General features: G+C 37.4%; 3 protein-coding genes and 1 pseudogene across 3 annotated transcripts; 2 read left to right on the top strand and 2 right to left on the bottom strand.

Annotated features, from left to right (window-relative positions):
* The first annotated feature begins 1,797 nt into the window (after positions 1 to 1,797).
* Positions 1,798 to 2,375, top strand: LOC137715701 (taxane 10-beta-hydroxylase-like; annotated as a pseudogene).
* Positions 2,376 to 3,390: 1,015 nt separating this feature from the next.
* On the bottom strand, positions 3,391 to 7,867 carry LOC137715700 (uncharacterized). Its single transcript, XM_068455042.2, has 7 exons — positions 6,811 to 7,867; positions 5,920 to 6,060; positions 5,456 to 5,821; positions 5,077 to 5,322; positions 4,484 to 4,576; positions 4,143 to 4,343; positions 3,391 to 3,888 (listed from the first exon to the last, which is right to left on the bottom strand). Exons 1-7 carry the CDS (start codon positions 7,114 to 7,116, stop codon positions 3,673 to 3,675), a joined length of 1,569 nt encoding a protein of 522 aa, XP_068311143.2. The 5' UTR covers positions 7,117 to 7,867; the 3' UTR covers positions 3,391 to 3,672.
* Positions 7,868 to 12,127: 4,260 nt separating this feature from the next.
* Positions 12,128 to 13,463, top strand: LOC137715084 (fatty acid desaturase 4-like 2, chloroplastic). Its single transcript, XM_068454306.2, has one exon. The coding sequence runs from the start codon at positions 12,170 to 12,172 to the stop codon at positions 13,106 to 13,108; it is 939 nt and encodes a 312-aa protein (XP_068310407.2). The 5' UTR covers positions 12,128 to 12,169; the 3' UTR covers positions 13,109 to 13,463.
* LOC137715085 (vacuolar protein sorting-associated protein 22 homolog 1) lies at positions 13,457 to 15,715 on the bottom strand. The gene is made up of 7 exons (XM_068454307.2): positions 15,557 to 15,715; positions 15,361 to 15,471; positions 15,015 to 15,150; positions 14,738 to 14,892; positions 14,019 to 14,126; positions 13,834 to 13,923; positions 13,457 to 13,720 (listed from the first exon to the last, which is right to left on the bottom strand). The coding sequence occupies exons 1-7, from the start codon at positions 15,605 to 15,607 to the stop codon at positions 13,619 to 13,621; spliced, it is 753 nt and encodes a 250-aa protein (XP_068310408.1). The 5' UTR covers positions 15,608 to 15,715; the 3' UTR covers positions 13,457 to 13,618.
* Positions 15,716 to 17,167: the final 1,452 nt, after the last annotated feature.

The following is a 17,167-nucleotide window of genomic DNA, read 5'->3' as shown; positions in this document are numbered from 1 at the left end:
AAACTTAAAAACACTTGCAAGAGTACAAGGTTGTCGTAGTATAGCAGCTCAAGTAAGGTCGTTTTCCACAGGGATTGAATGAATAATTTGTGTTTAAAACCAACTCTTAGTTAATTATTTAAAACAAAGTTTGGGAAATGTTGATTTTAGAATTTAATATAATAAAAACGAATTTTAAAATAAAACAATTAAAGAAATCAACTAAAGAACAATTTAAGGAAAATCAATTTGTAAAAGCCCTAGCGTTCTATCGTCCCCTTAACAATCCTACACAATTTTACCAATTATTTATTAATTTCCACACACATGCTTTGAAGGTTAGGTTTTCCTAAAGCATATTTTCCTCATGATGTTCAAGTGAAAACGTATATCTAACATGCAACCCGTCTGTGATGTTTAGATCAAATATAAACATGCAAGACTCATTAAGCTTTGTGAAAACCCTTTAAAAAAAACATGCAACCCTTAAGAGCGTGATGTTAGCCTTAAGTGAACTTACAATTACTAATCACAAGAAGCCCTCCTCAATTTCAGGGTAATGTTCCAACAGAAATTGCATCAAATTACTTGTCTAAAAACCCTAATGGTCACGAATCACCAAGACAATTAGATAGTTTAATCACGGTGATTAATAATTCAAAGCAAGCATGCATCCATTCATAAGAAAATTAATAAAATCACATATTCATGCTAAGGCTCATGGCTTCGCCCTAGCAAACGGAAATTAGTTACGAACAACTATAAAAACTAAAGAAAATATATTAACTAGAAAAAAGATTGAAAACACTTTGTAGGTAAAAAGTCTGAAGTTCTCCAAAATAATGCATGCCTTCTCCCCCTATTTCTTCCCCTCTAACCCTAACGGCTAAAAAGTCTTATTTATACTACTACAAAATAAAACCCTAAAAAGTCTTAGAATAAAACTAGGAAACATAATAAAATAATAAACATAAAATAAAAGGTTTCCTATTTAAACTGAAATTCGGATTTCTCAGAAAATCAGATTTTTGACCGACCAAATCTCCGATTTGTTCCCAAAATGTCTTTTTTTAAAGCTTGAGATGTCCCTAACAAATACTCAGAAGGAATCTTCCTCAAAATATGCCATGTTGACCTTCAAAATACCCAAAACATCCAAAAATGTAAATCTGAAAAAGTTGCGCGCTAGGCCTTTATTTCATTGCCACGGTCAAACGGCTAGGTATAAAAATATGAAATTTTGATACAATCATCTTGAAAGACTCACGAACATCCTCCAATTGCAATCACTCCAAAATTCATCTGTTTGATCACGTTTTGCTCTAGATGAAGTCGAATGTCTTACATTGAAAATATATATCAAAGTATCAAAATTTTACCAAAATAACTAATATATTAATACCAAGATAAGGGTAAAATATATTGTATAATATGGACTCATCACTTATATTGGGGATCTATTTTATTTTATTTATTTTCCTAATTTTGTATTTTTCTTCTCTTATAATTAAATTCCTCCAAAATGAAGAAGAATAAGACATTATAGCAACCCATAATGCACTTTTGTCTTTTTTTTTTTTTTTTTTTTTTTTTTTTTTTGGAAAGCAACGATATATTCATAAGTCAAGAGAAACAGTAGGCAAACTGGTCAGGACAAGAACGAGCCACTTTAAGGGTTACAATATGTAAACAAAGCATCAAGTAAAATGTCTGGAGATTCTTCAAACCAAGAAACCTCAGTGGAGCTAGTACGTGTGCAAGAAACCCCGTAATGCACTTGAATTGTCTCAAGAACAAGACATAAGCCTTTCACAAATCATGGATACCCTTCTCACAGTTTTCCTCTTCCTCATTCCCATCTTGCTTCTCCTTGCAACAAGAAAAGAAAAAAACAACAAAAAAGGTTCCTCCGGGCTCATTTGGACTCCCGTAATCAGCCTAGGCCTCGCTCTCCTCCGAGCAATGCGTGCCAACACCGCAGAAACGTGGCTTCAACGAAGAATCGCAAAGTACAGTCCAGTTTCGAAGATGAGTCTCTTTGGCAGACCAACCGTTTTTATCCATGCACAGGCTAGCTGCAAACAAGTTTCTATTCACCACTGGTGGAGCACCTTTCCAATCAACAAGATGACGAGTCCATTCATACGATTTTGGGTCACCGGATATATTGGAGCTGACTGGCAACGATCACAAGTGCATTAGAAACGCTCTTACACTGTTGTTGAAGCCTGAGTCAGTGAAGCAGTATGTGGGAAGATGGACCAAGACATCAGGAAGCACCTTGAGATGCATGCGCATGGCAAGCAACAAATAACATTAAATTTAGTCCTATTAACAACTTTCTCAAGAGTCTAATTCTCAATATACAATGAAAGTTTTAAAAAAAATAAAAAAAATATTGATGAAGCTGAACTCAAACAAACGAAAATCAATTCGAACTAAACGAGGTTTTCCGTTGTTTGATAGGTATTGCCCCTGATGAAGAACCTCACGTTCAACATATCGTGCCTCTGCTTTTCAGGCTTGAACAAGGAACTCGCAGAGATGAACTCATGGAGTGTTTGAAAAAAGGATAGCAGGAAAGTGGTCAGTCCCCCCAGTTAACTTGCCCTTCACACCTTACAACCGTAGCATCAAGGAAAGCAAGAAGGTTCAACACATGATTAAGGAATTCATATCTGAAAAAGCGCAGAACTCGAGCAAAAAAACGCTTCTCCTTTACAAGCCCTTGTCGCTTGCTGGCTTAAAATCCGAAATGATGACAATGAAGAAGCTTTAACAGAAATGAGAACTTGCACAATTTCATTCTAGTCATGTTCGCAGCGCATGACACTCCCATCTGTTGTGATAACTTTTCTTCTGCGGGCTCTAGCTCATGAACCTGCTGTTTATGCAGCCTTTCCTCAAGGTATATTTACATTTGCTGAAGAATGTAGAAGTCCCACATCGAAAAAACCTGAATTTCCACTATTAATCACATCGAGGTTTTTTGTATAAGACCCCACCCACACGTTGCTGTTGATTAGTAGTGTGCCACTCAACGCTCTTTGAAACTTTGGCTCGCATATCCCACACAATCGTTTTTATAATTTTTTATCAAGCCCAAGATTTTGAAATTTTCTTTCATAAAAGGCACTGATGCAATGCGACTGTTGAGATGCTTCATGCCATACTGCCATCAGTCGCATTGCATGTCATCAGTGCCATGGCATGCAAGAAGTGACAGTAAACTTTTTAAATCCTAGATGGTGTGTATGTAGCACGGAAAAGCAAAGAAAAACAAAGAGCACCACCAATGTAACATGGATTCGGAGCATTGGGAAATTATATGCGAAACGAGAGCATAACTGCAAGACCATTGCATGCACAGCATCAACCCCTGTCGCAACGAAATAGCGACCGAGAGAGATCTTGCACAAAGTCATCTGTTCTCATCAATAATGTTGTGGCACCCAATTACAGAGCTGTTCGGAATGACAATACGAAGAAAACGAACAAACACGTTCTGGAAAATGAAGAAATGCAACACCCCTTCACATTCAGATTCGTAGTCCATTTATCATCTACATTGTATAGCAATTGGAAAACTAACACTGCCTCCATTTGTACCCCGACAGATGAACATACTTACAAGAAACGAGAATGACTTTGACCACAGGTGTAACAAATTTGTAAACGCAACAAATTGAAGACTTAGCAATTCCGCGGCCGGGAGTACTTGGGGGGCAGTGATGGGCACCTTTCGTTCATATGGGGGTACGGTTCCATAGTGTTGTATAAAGGTAATTCCATTCGATACTTCCCTTTAATTTGACAGAAGGGAAGCTTCACAGTGTCCCCATCATTGCACCACTTTGGCAGGCGGCTTGAATTGTTTTCAAAGAAATTGAGCATGTAAGCATCTTTTATCTGCGTTAATGACAGAAAAAAATTAATTAATACGAACCAACATGTATACTCCTTATGAAACAACTTCGTTACAAAGTACCATAATCGAATGACTTTCTCAATTGAGAGCTACATTAACCTATTAGCAAGTAAAAACATTACTATTATATCAATTCTCCTCCTTCACAGTCAGTGGATTAATTTTGGAGATGATGCAAAAAGGTGGCCTCGTTATTCAAGGCAAACAGATTAAATTTTGTTCACGATAAACTCACCGTAAATTCAGTGACCTGGATAGAACTTGCAATTGGATCAAACAGTCCTGCCTCCTTGTACATTTCAAGAATGAAGGCCACACACGACGTTGACTTCCCATCACTGTATACCCAATCATCCTGTTCGGGAATTGTCAGCAGTTGATCAAAAGAAGATCCACTCTTTTCAACTTCAACAAGAATATCGGGAAAACTAAGGTTCTGCATGAAATGCAAGGGGTACATCAGAAACTCAAATGGATATTAGCGACTCAACAATATTGACTAATTGCTTAACTTCAAACCAAAAATAAAAATCTTGACCAATTGATATTGCAATGCCAGGAAAAAGTTTAAAACACCTGTGTTCCAAGCCTCTTGTTCAATGCTTCATTCCACATGTTTGCAGCATATGCAGGCTGTATTCGATTCCAAACAGTCATAACAGAAGCCACCTGCATAATCATAGAGCTAATGATCAGGAAAAATGTTTAAGAAAACATCTTGAAGCTCACAGAAGCATCCACAAGCAAAGAGAGAGAGAGAGCCTAACTATGAGCCTAAAAAGGCATTTCTTTCTACCTTTATCCCCATCACAGACCCCTTCTAGTCAGCTACGAAACAATCATAATATTTCTGCATCAGCACTTTGATATAAATACATCCGTACCCATCATGTTTATGAAAGTGGTTGTGTGAAAGCCAGAAGTTATTAATCATAAAGAGAAAGATTGGGGTAAAGCATCTAACAGTTGCCTTTTCACTTCCTCTATGGAATCCCAGGACTCAACCCAGACGGGCAATGGAGGAAACCACAAAGTTCAATATAATCACTAAATAAGAAATAAATAATCATGCCAAAAGAAATACTAGGAGATTAGTTGTGATTCTAGCATTTACTAATACTGTAATGTAGCTTGATAATGAAATCTTAAATGCAGTTAAAATATGGTACCAGGTGAGCATCCAAAGGGGGTGGATAGTTGTCTTCTATAGTATCTATCCAGCTGAATATCATGTTATGATAACCATAAGGCTGGCCTTCCATGCTCCTTGCATACTCCCAGGCAGCAGTCTCATTAAACTTTGCTCGTATATCAGGATGCAAGGGAAGCAACGCAATATGGGGATTGGAATCATCTTTATTTAGCTCAAATTCCCACCACTCATCCCATGGCAGCACAGCAATAATATCTTCTCCCTACAACATGAAAAGAAAAGGCGTGACTTGAACAATAATTTTACCAAAAGCAACCCGTTTAACATTAACAGATTGAATTATGGGTAAACAGATGTATAACACGATATAATATTTTATAAACTTTGCAGCTCACCTTCTCATTTTCGTGTCCTGATTCTCCAACCCATAGCTTTCCTTCAGAATCCTTTAAACAAACAGCAGAATGACCAGCATAAGCTCCACTCACCCACTTCTCTAGAGTCTCAAATCCACCCCACCGCCCACGAATCTTGGATATTGCTAGGAAATCTCCAGAGTGAATATCATCAATGCTAATATTTGTTACCCAAGGTTGAGGACGCTGATTAAAGGAAGCACCCATGTGCTTCTCGAGAAACCCAATATTGGAATTCTCACCCCATCCAGTATTTGTAAACAATGGGAAGACATCCCACAACGCTTCAAGGGTGCCTATCATCCCTGCTTGCATAAGGAAAATAGAAACTCCCCTGTTTTTCACCTGTAAAGGTAAGATTAAAGACCACATTAAACCCAACCTTTCCTTTCAAAGCAAATCGAAACATCAACTAATATCTGAATTAGAAAGTGGCATCTCACATATTCAAACTCATATTTTCCTTGCCACTCTTTAAACTCAAGTGTATGCTCCCGAGATAGGAAATAGTAATCCCATGTGACAGTATATGGAGTTGCAAAGACATAAATATCCATACATGTCCAACTGTGAGCCTTACTAACCTGCACACAAACACAGATTCAGTTTTTAATAGTTAAAATACAAGTATGAAAAACCCACTATCAAACTAAAACGTACGATCATACACCTATATCCACACACCTGGTACCTATTACCTGAATATTCCAAAACATTAAGCCAACATGACATGTTTTGGATCATAAAACCCGTACAACAGTCTAAAGAAATACCAGAAGCTCAACTCGAAAGTAATTATCTTAGGTCAGTTTGATAACCATTTCAGTTTCGGTTTTCAATTTTTTTATTTTTTACTTTCATTTCTACTTTCAGTTTTCATTTATGAAGTGAAAATGAAAACCGAAAACTGAAATCAAAATGGTCATCAACGGCCCTTACTATTCAACTTCCCCAACTCTGATGTGTCCAATAAATTTACCAATTGGTTCACTGAACCTGAGAAAAAACCAACAGCAGTAAACGCACAAGCCTAAGCTCCCACTATATAGTCAACAACTTCAATACCCACAAAACCAACAGTCCAAATTTCTACTAATTCACCTGATAGCAAACTAAAATCCCTGAAAGTAAATCATAAATTACTTCTTATTCGACTAGAAACCGCCTTAAAATTTTCAAATTTTGTGTCCTGATAACCAAAACTTCAAATTTCCACAAACCCAGCTAAAGAATCTCAACACCCAACAATCCAAATACTCAAAAACTCCAAATTTCCAAAAACCAAACTCGAAAACGAAATTCAAAAAAAAAACGCCCAGAGCTTGATTCGAGACCTTGAGATGAAGAGTTCCGCCGCCGAATTCGCTGCCAGTCTTGTTGTGGAACTCCATCCACGCTGAGTTTTGGTAAAAGCACGCGCCTTTCCACTCCACGATGTGGTTGGGGGACGACGCCGAGCCGACGAAAGTGGGCAGGAGGTCGACCGCGCTGTGCAGAGAGTTGAGGATTGGCCATGAAATCTGTCTGGGCAGGAGAGGGAGGACGTCGCGGGGGTGAAATGGTAGTTTGACGGACTGTGCGGAGAGCAAAGTGAGGGCCGTTATGGCAGCTGCGAAGAGTAGGGAGGGAGAGGAAGCCATGGCTGTCTCTGTGTGTGCGTCTGTCAGACACAGAGGAGAGGGAGATCCCTCAGGTAGTTGGAACTTCAACCCGTTTCGTTAGAGGTAGAAACGTTTTCTAATTAATTTCGTATCACCATTTCCTACGAAGAGTTTGTATTTATTTTTATTTTTTCCCTTTTCCCTCGTTTTTGGAATGATTTCTACCATGTTTAATTTATTTTCTTCGATTGCATAGAATTTTATTAAATGGAAACGGCCCAATATAAGCTATATGATAAACAGCCAAATAAAAAAAAAAAGCTCGGGATAGCTAAATATTTCATTTAACGGTAAGACAAAATCATAAAAGAAAAACTATAACCCTAAACTCTATCAAGCAGTGTACCGTCACCACTGCAACCACTTCGCCAACAATTACAAGCGTAACCCCTTAAGAAAACCAACTCCGCGTTGAATTCAATGAAGGTATCGCAGCACAAAACTTTTCAACCCGCAACAAGAAAGTATTCCCAACCGAACTTCTTCATCAAAACCGACGCACCAGAGAAGCGCCATCAAATCTGAACCACCAACACATGTCCTTACAAGTAGAACAAAAAAACAAAACAAAAAGAAAGGGGATGGGGGCTAAGGGGGCATCTAAAACACCATCGTTTTAGTTTTCCGATATGCAAGTCCAGTGCAAAGCTACGAAGGGATATAGATCTGAGGGCCAAAACAAGTGAGACACAATTGGCTTTGATAGATGGTGGTTGTAGGATAGAGATTCATTAAGCGATTTTATCATTTTACCTATTATATGGGCCGGTATACCACATATTATATTACAATTTAAGAGAAACTGAAAATGTATGTAGGGCTGGTTTGGTATTGCTGTACTTAAAAAAAAAAAACTGTTTCTGCTGTGTTGTGAGAATAAGCAGCTATGAAATAAGGCAGCAGAATGTTTGGTAAACTTTTTTGTAAAAGTGTTTTTGAAAAAAAAAAAAAAAAAAAAAAAAACAGTATTATAGTGTTTGGTAAACTTTTATGTAAAACAGTTGTGAAAAAAAACCGGTTTTTCAAAGCTGGGTTTTGTAGCTTCTTGTTTTTGGCTTTTTTTCACCCAATACTGTGAAAAAAAACTGAAGCTGAATGTTTACCAAACACATAGAGGTGCCAATCAGGTACAATACTTTAGTGACCAAGACAATGATCAAGAGGTGAATTTGGTCAACCAAGATAACAATAATAAAACTCCTAATCAGCTACCATATATACCAAAACTTCATACGCCACCATACAAAATTATCGCGAAACGATAGATATAACATATTAGCCCAAAGAACATAAGCCTTATTTGGTGGACCGGATTTGGATGATAAGTTCAATTAAATTGGACATGAATTCTGGCCATTATGCCAAAAACGAATCTCGAACCTTCGATATATATTCTCCAAATATTTAGAATTTCGAAATATTATGAGTTTCCAAGCCAATCCAAGTCGGCTATATAAAGATATAAAACCAGAACAGTGAAAAAGTTTATAGGAATAAAGCCAATCCGACGACATACACACGCACAAAAGTTTCTACTTTTTGTATTCAGCTTCAACGCAACTGATCGCTTTCACGTCATACTTTGGAACATCAAATTATATTGCTCTGCTGAGGAAAACTCCATTATTCTTATCCAATTTTAATTCAATTATAAAACTTAATAAAAACAATGATCTCCGAACAAAAAATTTAAAGTATTGGCCCATAAACTAATACAAGGTGTACTGGTGTAGTATGTTGGAGAATATAATTCCATCATATGACAAAATAATATATAATTAATATATGAGAGTTTTCAACCTTAATAATAATATCACTGATGCATAAAACTCAACATCTAATAATAAATGGTTAAGTTGGGACGATATCGATAATATTAATTGTAGTCCTACATGGATCTACAAAGTTTATCATAGCAATGGTTCTCATGTAACTTTGTTAGAATTTGTGTTGCTCTACACTATGGCAAGTTTAAGAATTAAGAATAATGAATTTTGGGTTTTAGGATCAAAACTCCAACTGAGCCAAAATTTAGGACGAATAATGCTCTAATCTTTTATAATTTTAAAATTGATGAGCAATTATTATAATATTGACAAGAAATTCATTTGACGGATGCCGTATACGCTGATCTTATTAGAGAATCTTACTAGATGCTTTTGTGGACTTGAAGTCTTGAATGACATCATCAACTACTTGACGAGTGTGTCATTATCATTGCTTGAAATCCGTATATGCTAATCTACTTTACTTTATAAGAAATATTTGAACTTAGATGCAAGAATTCAAAGTATTTTGGCCCTATCCCCTTTAGTGACCCAATTGTTTTTTAGCACAGTCGGTCATGAAGTGTTATTGTGGAAAATTTCATTCGTATTTTTGTAGAGCTAAGTATTGTTCTTTAGTTTGGAATAAGAGAATATATAGTTCGATTTAGCCGGTTTACTTCTGAAACTGGTTAGTAAGTTGGTATTTGGCTTTGAAAATATTTAGGGCTCGTTTGGTGGGCTGGATGGGATTGGATCTTGAAGATATGATTGGATTGGCATAGACTTGTAAGATAGTTGTAACCCATGTGTAAGAGCATCCTCAATGGGGGTTTTATCCTCCATGAGGTTACCACATTTAAAGTCTTATTGAGAAATTTCATCCCCAATAAGCCGAAAAATGGAATTAGATCCACCACTTTGGCTAGCAACTTTCTTTATTGGGTAACATAAAATTAGGCTGCATTTAGCTCCAAAAAACAGTGGGTTCCCACGAGAAAAGTAGCAACCCATGTTAACCAAGTTCTTTCACTCTCCTTTCACTTTCTAATACACTTATACTCTCCTTTTATTCTTTTTTTTTTTAATTCTTTTTTTCTTACATATTTTTGTTCCAAAGATCCTCCTGCATTTTGTTTGTATATTTAATGTTTAAGACATAAAATGATATAAGCTATTATAGTAAAAAGGCTCACTTTTATTTATCTAAAAATTTAGATTTCCCCTTTAAAACTTTAACACATCATATATATTTTTTCCTGACCTAAACCCGTGTATTGAGTTTTAACAAAAAATAAAAAATTCATTAAATTTGCTAAATGACTCAGATTACAAAGTTTTATAGTCCTAAAATGCCCCTTATTATGTGATGAAACATTTGGTTGTGTTTATTTGTAATTTATTGCAATTCGGCTAATTAATGATTGTTTTAAATTCCATAAGAATTAAAACTTCAAATTGATTTAACGTTTATGGGCATTGGTGTGTGAAAATTTTCAAATAATTTTTTTCAAAATTGCATAATACTAATTTACCGATTGGTGCTAGGTAAATGGTTGTGTTGTACGTGAAAATCAAATTATTTCAGAGGATGAAGTGTGGGTTTGTATCTTTCAACGGATGAGATTGAGATAAGTGAATCTAATCCAATGAACGATTCATAAGTGATGAAATCTAACTATGTCAGAATTTTGAACCTTTTCAGGTTGAAAAATTCATTAAAAGAAGAAGAAGAAGAAGAAGAATAAGATAATACGTCCAAAAATCAACTTAAGAAAAGTTAACACAAAAAAATAAAAATAAAAAATATCGCATAATCAAATTTATCACATAAATAAATATATACAGCTCCATATAAAGCCCGAAAGAAATAGCCCTTCATTGAGAGCTCTAAAATTGGTTATCACTTTTATAAAGCCCTAAAGATTTCCCAAAGCTCTAAAATGCTCTAAGAATAGGTTAGATAACCCACTATATTGTATATTCATAACACATTATGTCCAGTCATATCCATCTCAAATTTTGCGATAACAAACAACGGATTGGACTTAAGTCAATTTTAATTGATCACAGCCTATCCTATCTAGCCTATCAAACGGGACCTTGGGTTTTGAGTTGGGATAGAGGAATGGTCAGTTGAGCTTATAGAATGAAGCCTAATTATTTAAAAAAAAAAACAATTAATTAACACATTCGCCCCCGCTACTTAGTACTACGGTTTAGTAATATTTCTTTTCACTGGTAAATGAGATATCTTATATTCGATTCTCGCTAAAGATGGATTTTAACCATATTATTGCTAGCTTATTATGAGGCTCGGCCCACTTCCCCACCCCCTCAATGTAGATAATATCATTTGTTAAAAAGAAAAAAAACACACATTCACTCCCGGTTTGGTTTGAACCAGATTTTTGAAAGCAAAAACTAGAAACTGAACTGTTTTAGGCCGCTTTGTTCCGGTTTTGGTTTTGTTCAACTGGGTTATTTTCGGCTACTTGATTCGGTTTGTTTCGGTTCTCAATTCACCGGTTTTTTATTCTCACCCATAATTTGAATGATGCTGGAGGACTAATATTCGCAGCCGAGTACTTTTAGTCCTGTAATTTACAAGAAGCATTCTCAAGGAGAAACAAAGAATTCCACCACCCCATCTCAAACCTTGTTAATGACCACACAATTAAACAGCTGACATGTTTCCACGTTTGTAATTTGCCATATGAAAGGCCATTGACTGTTCAACTGAGTTTTTTGCGTGGTCTAGTTGAATACAAAAACGTGTCCACTAGCATTGTCAAAAGCTCAAGCTGTGTGAGAAGCATGCCATGAATGTTCTCTTGTTAATGAGACGTTGCCGAGTTACTAATAACTTGGGTTTTTAATTACTTGAGCTATAAATTATTTGAATTCGTGTTCAAATACACGTTTTACATCAATAACTATTTTATATCTATAGAAATACAAATTAATATGTTTGAATATCTGACAATTAAACGACAAAGAAAAATCATCATAGTAATATTTGAGTATTTTGTATGGGGGAGGGGAGGGTGACATTTTAAGTCCAAAAGAACATTATCTGTGACAAAGTAACAAGAAGGAGATTGAGGAGTTTATAACCCCACGCTACCCTATGCCTGCCACAACATTTTCTCCTTAGCTTCTCATCACCACAAACAAATATTATATATATATATATATATATATATATATATATATATATTGCCTCCAGTTAGCCTCTTGTACTCTTTTTTCATTAGCACCCTCCAATGGCTATCTTAACCCAAACCAAGTTCCTCCCAAGTCCCAAAAACCAAGTCCGGACTTCCCACTCTCCAATCCTCCGCCCCAGCGTGCATTGCTCCACCACCACAAAGGCGAAACCCACCCCCGAAAAGCTAGTCATCAAACCGCCACTACAGCGGCTCGAGCCCTCACCCTCACCCGCCCTACTGACAGACACTCACACCTCCATCCGTCCTCCTAAACCCAATGACCCAAGTTTGCAATCCACATGGTTTCACCGTACATGGGTGGCAAGTGGGTGCACCACAGTCCTTGTTTCACTAGCCAAGTCCATAACTTGTGCAGCCGATTCACACATATGGCTCGAGCCCATTTTGGCAGCCTTGGTTGGGTATGTGCTGGCAGACCTCGGGTCCGGAGTGTACCACTGGGGCATTGACAATTATGGTGATGCCTCGACTCCAATTTTTGGTGCCCAGATTGAAGCATTCCAAGGCCATCATAAGTGGCCTTGGACAATCACTAAGCGCCAATTTGCCAACAATTTACATGCCTTAGCTCGTGTGGTGACTTTCATTGTGCTTCCTATAGACCTTGTGTGTGATGATCCAGTTGTTAATGGGTTTGTTGCAGTGTGCTCCGGCTCCATTATGTTTAGCCAACAGTTTCATGCTTGGGCTCACGGCACTAAAAGCCGCCTGCCACCGCTCGTGGTGGCGTTGCAAGATTTAGGAGTCTTGGTATCCCGGTCGCAACATGCAGCACACCATCGGCAGCCTTATAACAACAATTACTGCATTGTAAGTGGGATTTGGAATGAGCTTTTGGATCAGCACAAGGTTTTCGAGGCATTGGAGATGGTTTTGTATTTTAACCTAGGGTTAAGACCCAGGTCTTGGAGTGAGCCTAGCTCTGAATGGACTGAAGAAATTGAAACTGCTTCACAACTTCCAGCCCAATGAACCTTTGGGGATTTTAATTAAAGCGGAAATAATTAAAGCGGGCGATTTCCGCACTCACATTTTCACTTCCAACAGTACTCGATTCTACATTGAATAATTCATAGGAGAATCAACGACGGAAATAAAGAGAGGAGTGTCAGAGGTGAATAGGGAAGGGCGGAAAGTGCGGAAATCACTTCCCGCAATTGATTACCCACCATTTCTTCAGGTCACAGAATTATTTACTCACTGCATATGTATAATGCACTATTTCTTTCAAAAGATTAGTTGATGTCTATGTATGTGATCACCAGTTATTGTATCAGCTTCATCTAGTTCAAGATTCATGTATCAAAGAAAACACGCAACTTTCAAATGCAAACGTCTTCTTTATACGATGAAATACATTATCCAGCAGCAGTCTGTTGAACCAACTAGTATTACAAAAGGAAAATACAAATAAATCACAAATGTTTGGGTATGCACCTATAACCCTTTTGAACTCCATTATGTTGAGAAATTTCGTGTTTGTTAACTGTCGGCTCCTAGTGGAGCGGAGATGGAAGATACACAGGGGAACCAATATCGGCGTACACCATCTTTGTGACCATCATCAATCATTGCAAGACCCTCCTGAGAAAATCAATGGTTTATTGAGCCCCGGGAATCCTACTATACAATTAAAATAGACTAAAGGGCAAGAGAGGATACTAATATGAGTAGATTAGTAAATGTCATCAACTTACATCTAATAAAGTGTCAAAGGCATCGATTGCACGACCAGTAGTCCAAGATAGCCGTCTCTCCACCTCAGGGACAGTCACAAAGCCTTGAGCCTAATAGAACAGAAGCGGAGCATAACCATAAATAATCAATCTATGACAAAATGTCCATGTAAAGTTAGGAGGAAGATAAAACAAAAGATTGGAACCTGGGCTAGCTCTAAAATTTCGTTATGGTCTTTGTTCAACTCAGTTGGAACAGAACGAACAAGCTTTCTCTTTCCAACAGAAATGACCTCATAACCATTACCTAATACCTGGAATCAAGTAATACATGTAAGTACAATGCGTCACTTGGTAAAAAAATCATGCTAGTATGGTACATCGTACTGCAGGGATACGATATGATGCATTGCTTAAGAGAGAGTATATGAAATGCTTAAGAGTCAATAATGTGATAACGCAATTCCAGATCATGAAACACAGAATTTGACATGAGGTCAAAATAAGAAGGAATTGTAAGCTTTGACATGTACTAAACGAATTGCGTAATGTGGCATGAAGTCAGTAGAGAAAGTTATACTATTTGCTATTCATACAGCTGCAGTAACAAACTCACTTAAAGTCAACTCTTCCTCAAGATGAGATTATACTCTTTAACAATTATTACCATCATCGACAATGATAACAAAACTTAATATCCCTTCCAGCAATCACCAGGCAGTGTTGTCTGTCCCATGACAAAAATGTGGCATGAATTCACGGTGAACCTCTTCTAGTAAAACCGTAGGTGCAAACAATCCACTACTCTTACTCTCAGTCTGGGTGGAAATCACTTGACTAAGGTCTTCTAAACAAAGGGCCTTGCTCATATCAACTCTGATGGAAACTTGTACATATAATGCGTTGAAAAGCTAAAACAAATTACCTTGAGCTTGCTTATAGCACGCAGGCAATCATCCTCGGAAACAGCTTCACGGTCACTCTTCCGCCTCTGACGAAGCAGACTGCAGAGTTCCTGCAGGTTGATCAAACCCCCATTGTGGGGTCTTGTTGCCAAGCAAATGTCAACAATTTGCACCCCTGTCTAACCAAATTCGCTCCCTTTTAGATCACACATATATATCCGAACAATCTTGGCAACAACCAAATGAATTCACAGCCAATTAAAGGCATGCAATGATATTAAGAAGATGGGTACCAACCAAGTTCATAGTAGAAATCACCAATCCCCAAAAGCTCTGCCCAGAAACCCTTATTGGATGCCAAGGGATCTACTCCGACCTTCGTGCACATGTTGTGAAATTGTGATCTGAAAGCTGGGTTCTTTCGAATGTCATTCTGCATCATCCAGATCAAACAGTCGATATAAACTTTGTACCACGAAGCGATATTCCTAGTCTTACGGAAGGAAGGGGAGGGTTTGAACCCGAAACGCAATGGATTAAGAGGAAGAATCTATCCGTCAGGACAATCTACCACTTGCCAAACAGTAAACATTTTTGACATAATTTGGTACTGAAATTGATTGATTGAGAAGAAAAATGGGACCTTGTGCTTTCGAGCGAAATCTTCCAACTGGGTTCGGAAAGTGGTGAGCTGCTCCTTCATGAGATCGGTTCTGATCTTGGCAACATTCTCGCCCAGCAGACGATATTGGTCCTGCAAATAAAGGACAGATCTGGGTAATCGGATTCCAGGAATTGGCAGCCGAAATCAAGGGCGGAGAAGAAGAAAAATCACAAACCCTAGAGGCGGCGGCGTTCTGCAAGCCGCCGATTCCAGGTCTCCTCCTCATCGTTGCTCTTCTTCCGCGACCCGCTTCGGTGGAGTTGAGGACGGTGAAGCCAACTCCCAACCATTAACTTAGCAAAATCTTAATTTTCAATAAATATTTTTGTGGGAGGTGAGTTTTCAACAATCAGAGTGGTGCAGCGGAAGCGTGGTGGGCCCATAACCCACAGGTCCCAGGATCGAAACCTGGCTCTGATATATGAACTTTTTTTTTTTTTTTTTTTTTTTTTTCATGCTGAGCGGAACCGCAAATTTAGAGAACTCAAAAGTTCCAAAATGTTGACACTTTGAAGAAAGGGAAGTGTTTCGCAGGGACCCCTTCTCCACTGCACACTCTTGCAAATAAAATGAGAATCAAAGGACGTTAATACACGAGTTATTACAAAGTTGGATGACCCGCTTGAAGAAAAAATCACAACAGCTAACAAATATTGAAGTTGTGCTGTCTACTTTTATATTTTCTAACTTTAAAAAAGAAGATATAGTTTCTCTATATAAAGACCTATCAACTTACAAATATGATAGACAAGCATAAATACATAGTATTGTTTCCATTACTTTGTAATTTCAGTATGACAATTGAGAGATACCACTTCTACTACCCTGAGGATGTAGGCACACTTTCCAAACTTCGTAAATATTGTGTCTCATTTACTTTATGTTCCACTGCACATATACCGTCGATTTCACAACACGTTATCAGCACAAGAAGCTCTCGTGTTAGTGGAAAGCATAACACCATTAATTCGGTGAAGCGCTACTTACCTCTCACCTTTGTCGACTGAAATCTCACAGATAAGAAAATTCTTTTACTTTACCTTCATACCTTAGTATGACTAATTTTCTTAAAGCTAGTATGTAGCTTGTTGTATGAATGTATATTGTTATTAGAAGAAGCAAAGAAAGGTACAAACATGTGTCCAGAGCCTAGGGATCAAGAAAACTGGGCTTTTGATTGTGTGAGAAAAGAAAAAAAAAATCAGAATTGCTGGTTTGTGTGAGATGGGTCAGCGAAATGAGGTAGTGATAATCGTCGGGTTCAATTTGTGTGTGGTCCAGATCTTTTTATCCATAGGCTCTAGATACTAAGGTTCAGAGTGGATCTAATTCCCTATTTTAAGGGATTTTTTTTTCTTTACACTAGAAACATGCTTAGGGCACCATTCTGAGTACACCAGCTTAAATCGGTGTCCATCTAAAGATTGTTTGCACTGTTTTAGGACTCGTTTGAAAGTGCTTTTAAAATGACTAAAAACACTTTTGGTGAACAAGTTTTTGAAACCAATCTCTTACTAAAAATCCAAGTAGATCCGAAAAGTGATTAATGCAAGAAACTTATATTTGGTGCTTCTTCCAAAAAGCACTCAAGTGCTATTGGAACCCAAAATCAATTTTACCAAAAACACTTTCAGTCATTTTAAAAACACTTCCAAACGACCTTTTATAATATTAGTGTCATTCGTATTTGTCATGCCGACAAACGGAGGCAATGTAACAGTCTGAAAAATCTAACCAATTATTTTGCTTTCCGACCAAAGAAAGAAACTAATTATTTTTGTTCTTA

The sequence above is a fragment of the Pyrus communis genome, chromosome 3 (genome assembly GCF_041283825.1).
Source record: "Pyrus communis isolate YQ-2024b chromosome 3, ASM4128382v1, whole genome shotgun sequence".
In the NCBI taxonomy this organism is placed as follows: domain Eukaryota; kingdom Viridiplantae; phylum Streptophyta; class Magnoliopsida; order Rosales; family Rosaceae; genus Pyrus; species Pyrus communis.
Note: the sequence above shows the minus strand (reverse complement) of the source record. Positions and strands in the feature narration are given on the sequence as shown.

Coding starts and splice junctions, on each gene's coding strand:
- LOC137715700 (XM_068455042.2), bottom strand. CDS start 7,116: ATGGCTTCCTCTCCCTCCCTACTCTTCGCAGCTGCCATAACGGCCCTC. Junction 4,344..4,483: donor ACAAGAGGCTTGGAACACAG/GTGTTTTAAACT, acceptor CATTTCATGCAG/AACCTTAGTTTTCCCGATAT. Junction 3,889..4,142: donor TCCAGGTCACTGAATTTACG/GTGAGTTTATCG, acceptor TCATTAACGCAG/ATAAAAGATGCTTACATGCT.
- LOC137715084 (XM_068454306.2), top strand. CDS start 12,170: ATGGCTATCTTAACCCAAACCAAGTTCCTCCCAAGTCCCAAAAACCAA.
- LOC137715085 (XM_068454307.2), bottom strand. CDS start 15,607: ATGAGGAGGAGACCTGGAATCGGCGGCTTGCAGAACGCCGCCGCCTCT. Junction 15,151..15,360: donor ATTTCGCTCGAAAGCACAAG/GTCCCATTTTTC, acceptor TGGATGATGCAG/AATGACATTCGAAAGAACCC. Junction 14,127..14,737: donor GTGCTATAAGCAAGCTCAAG/GTAATTTGTTTT, acceptor ACTTGATTCCAG/GTATTAGGTAATGGTTATGA.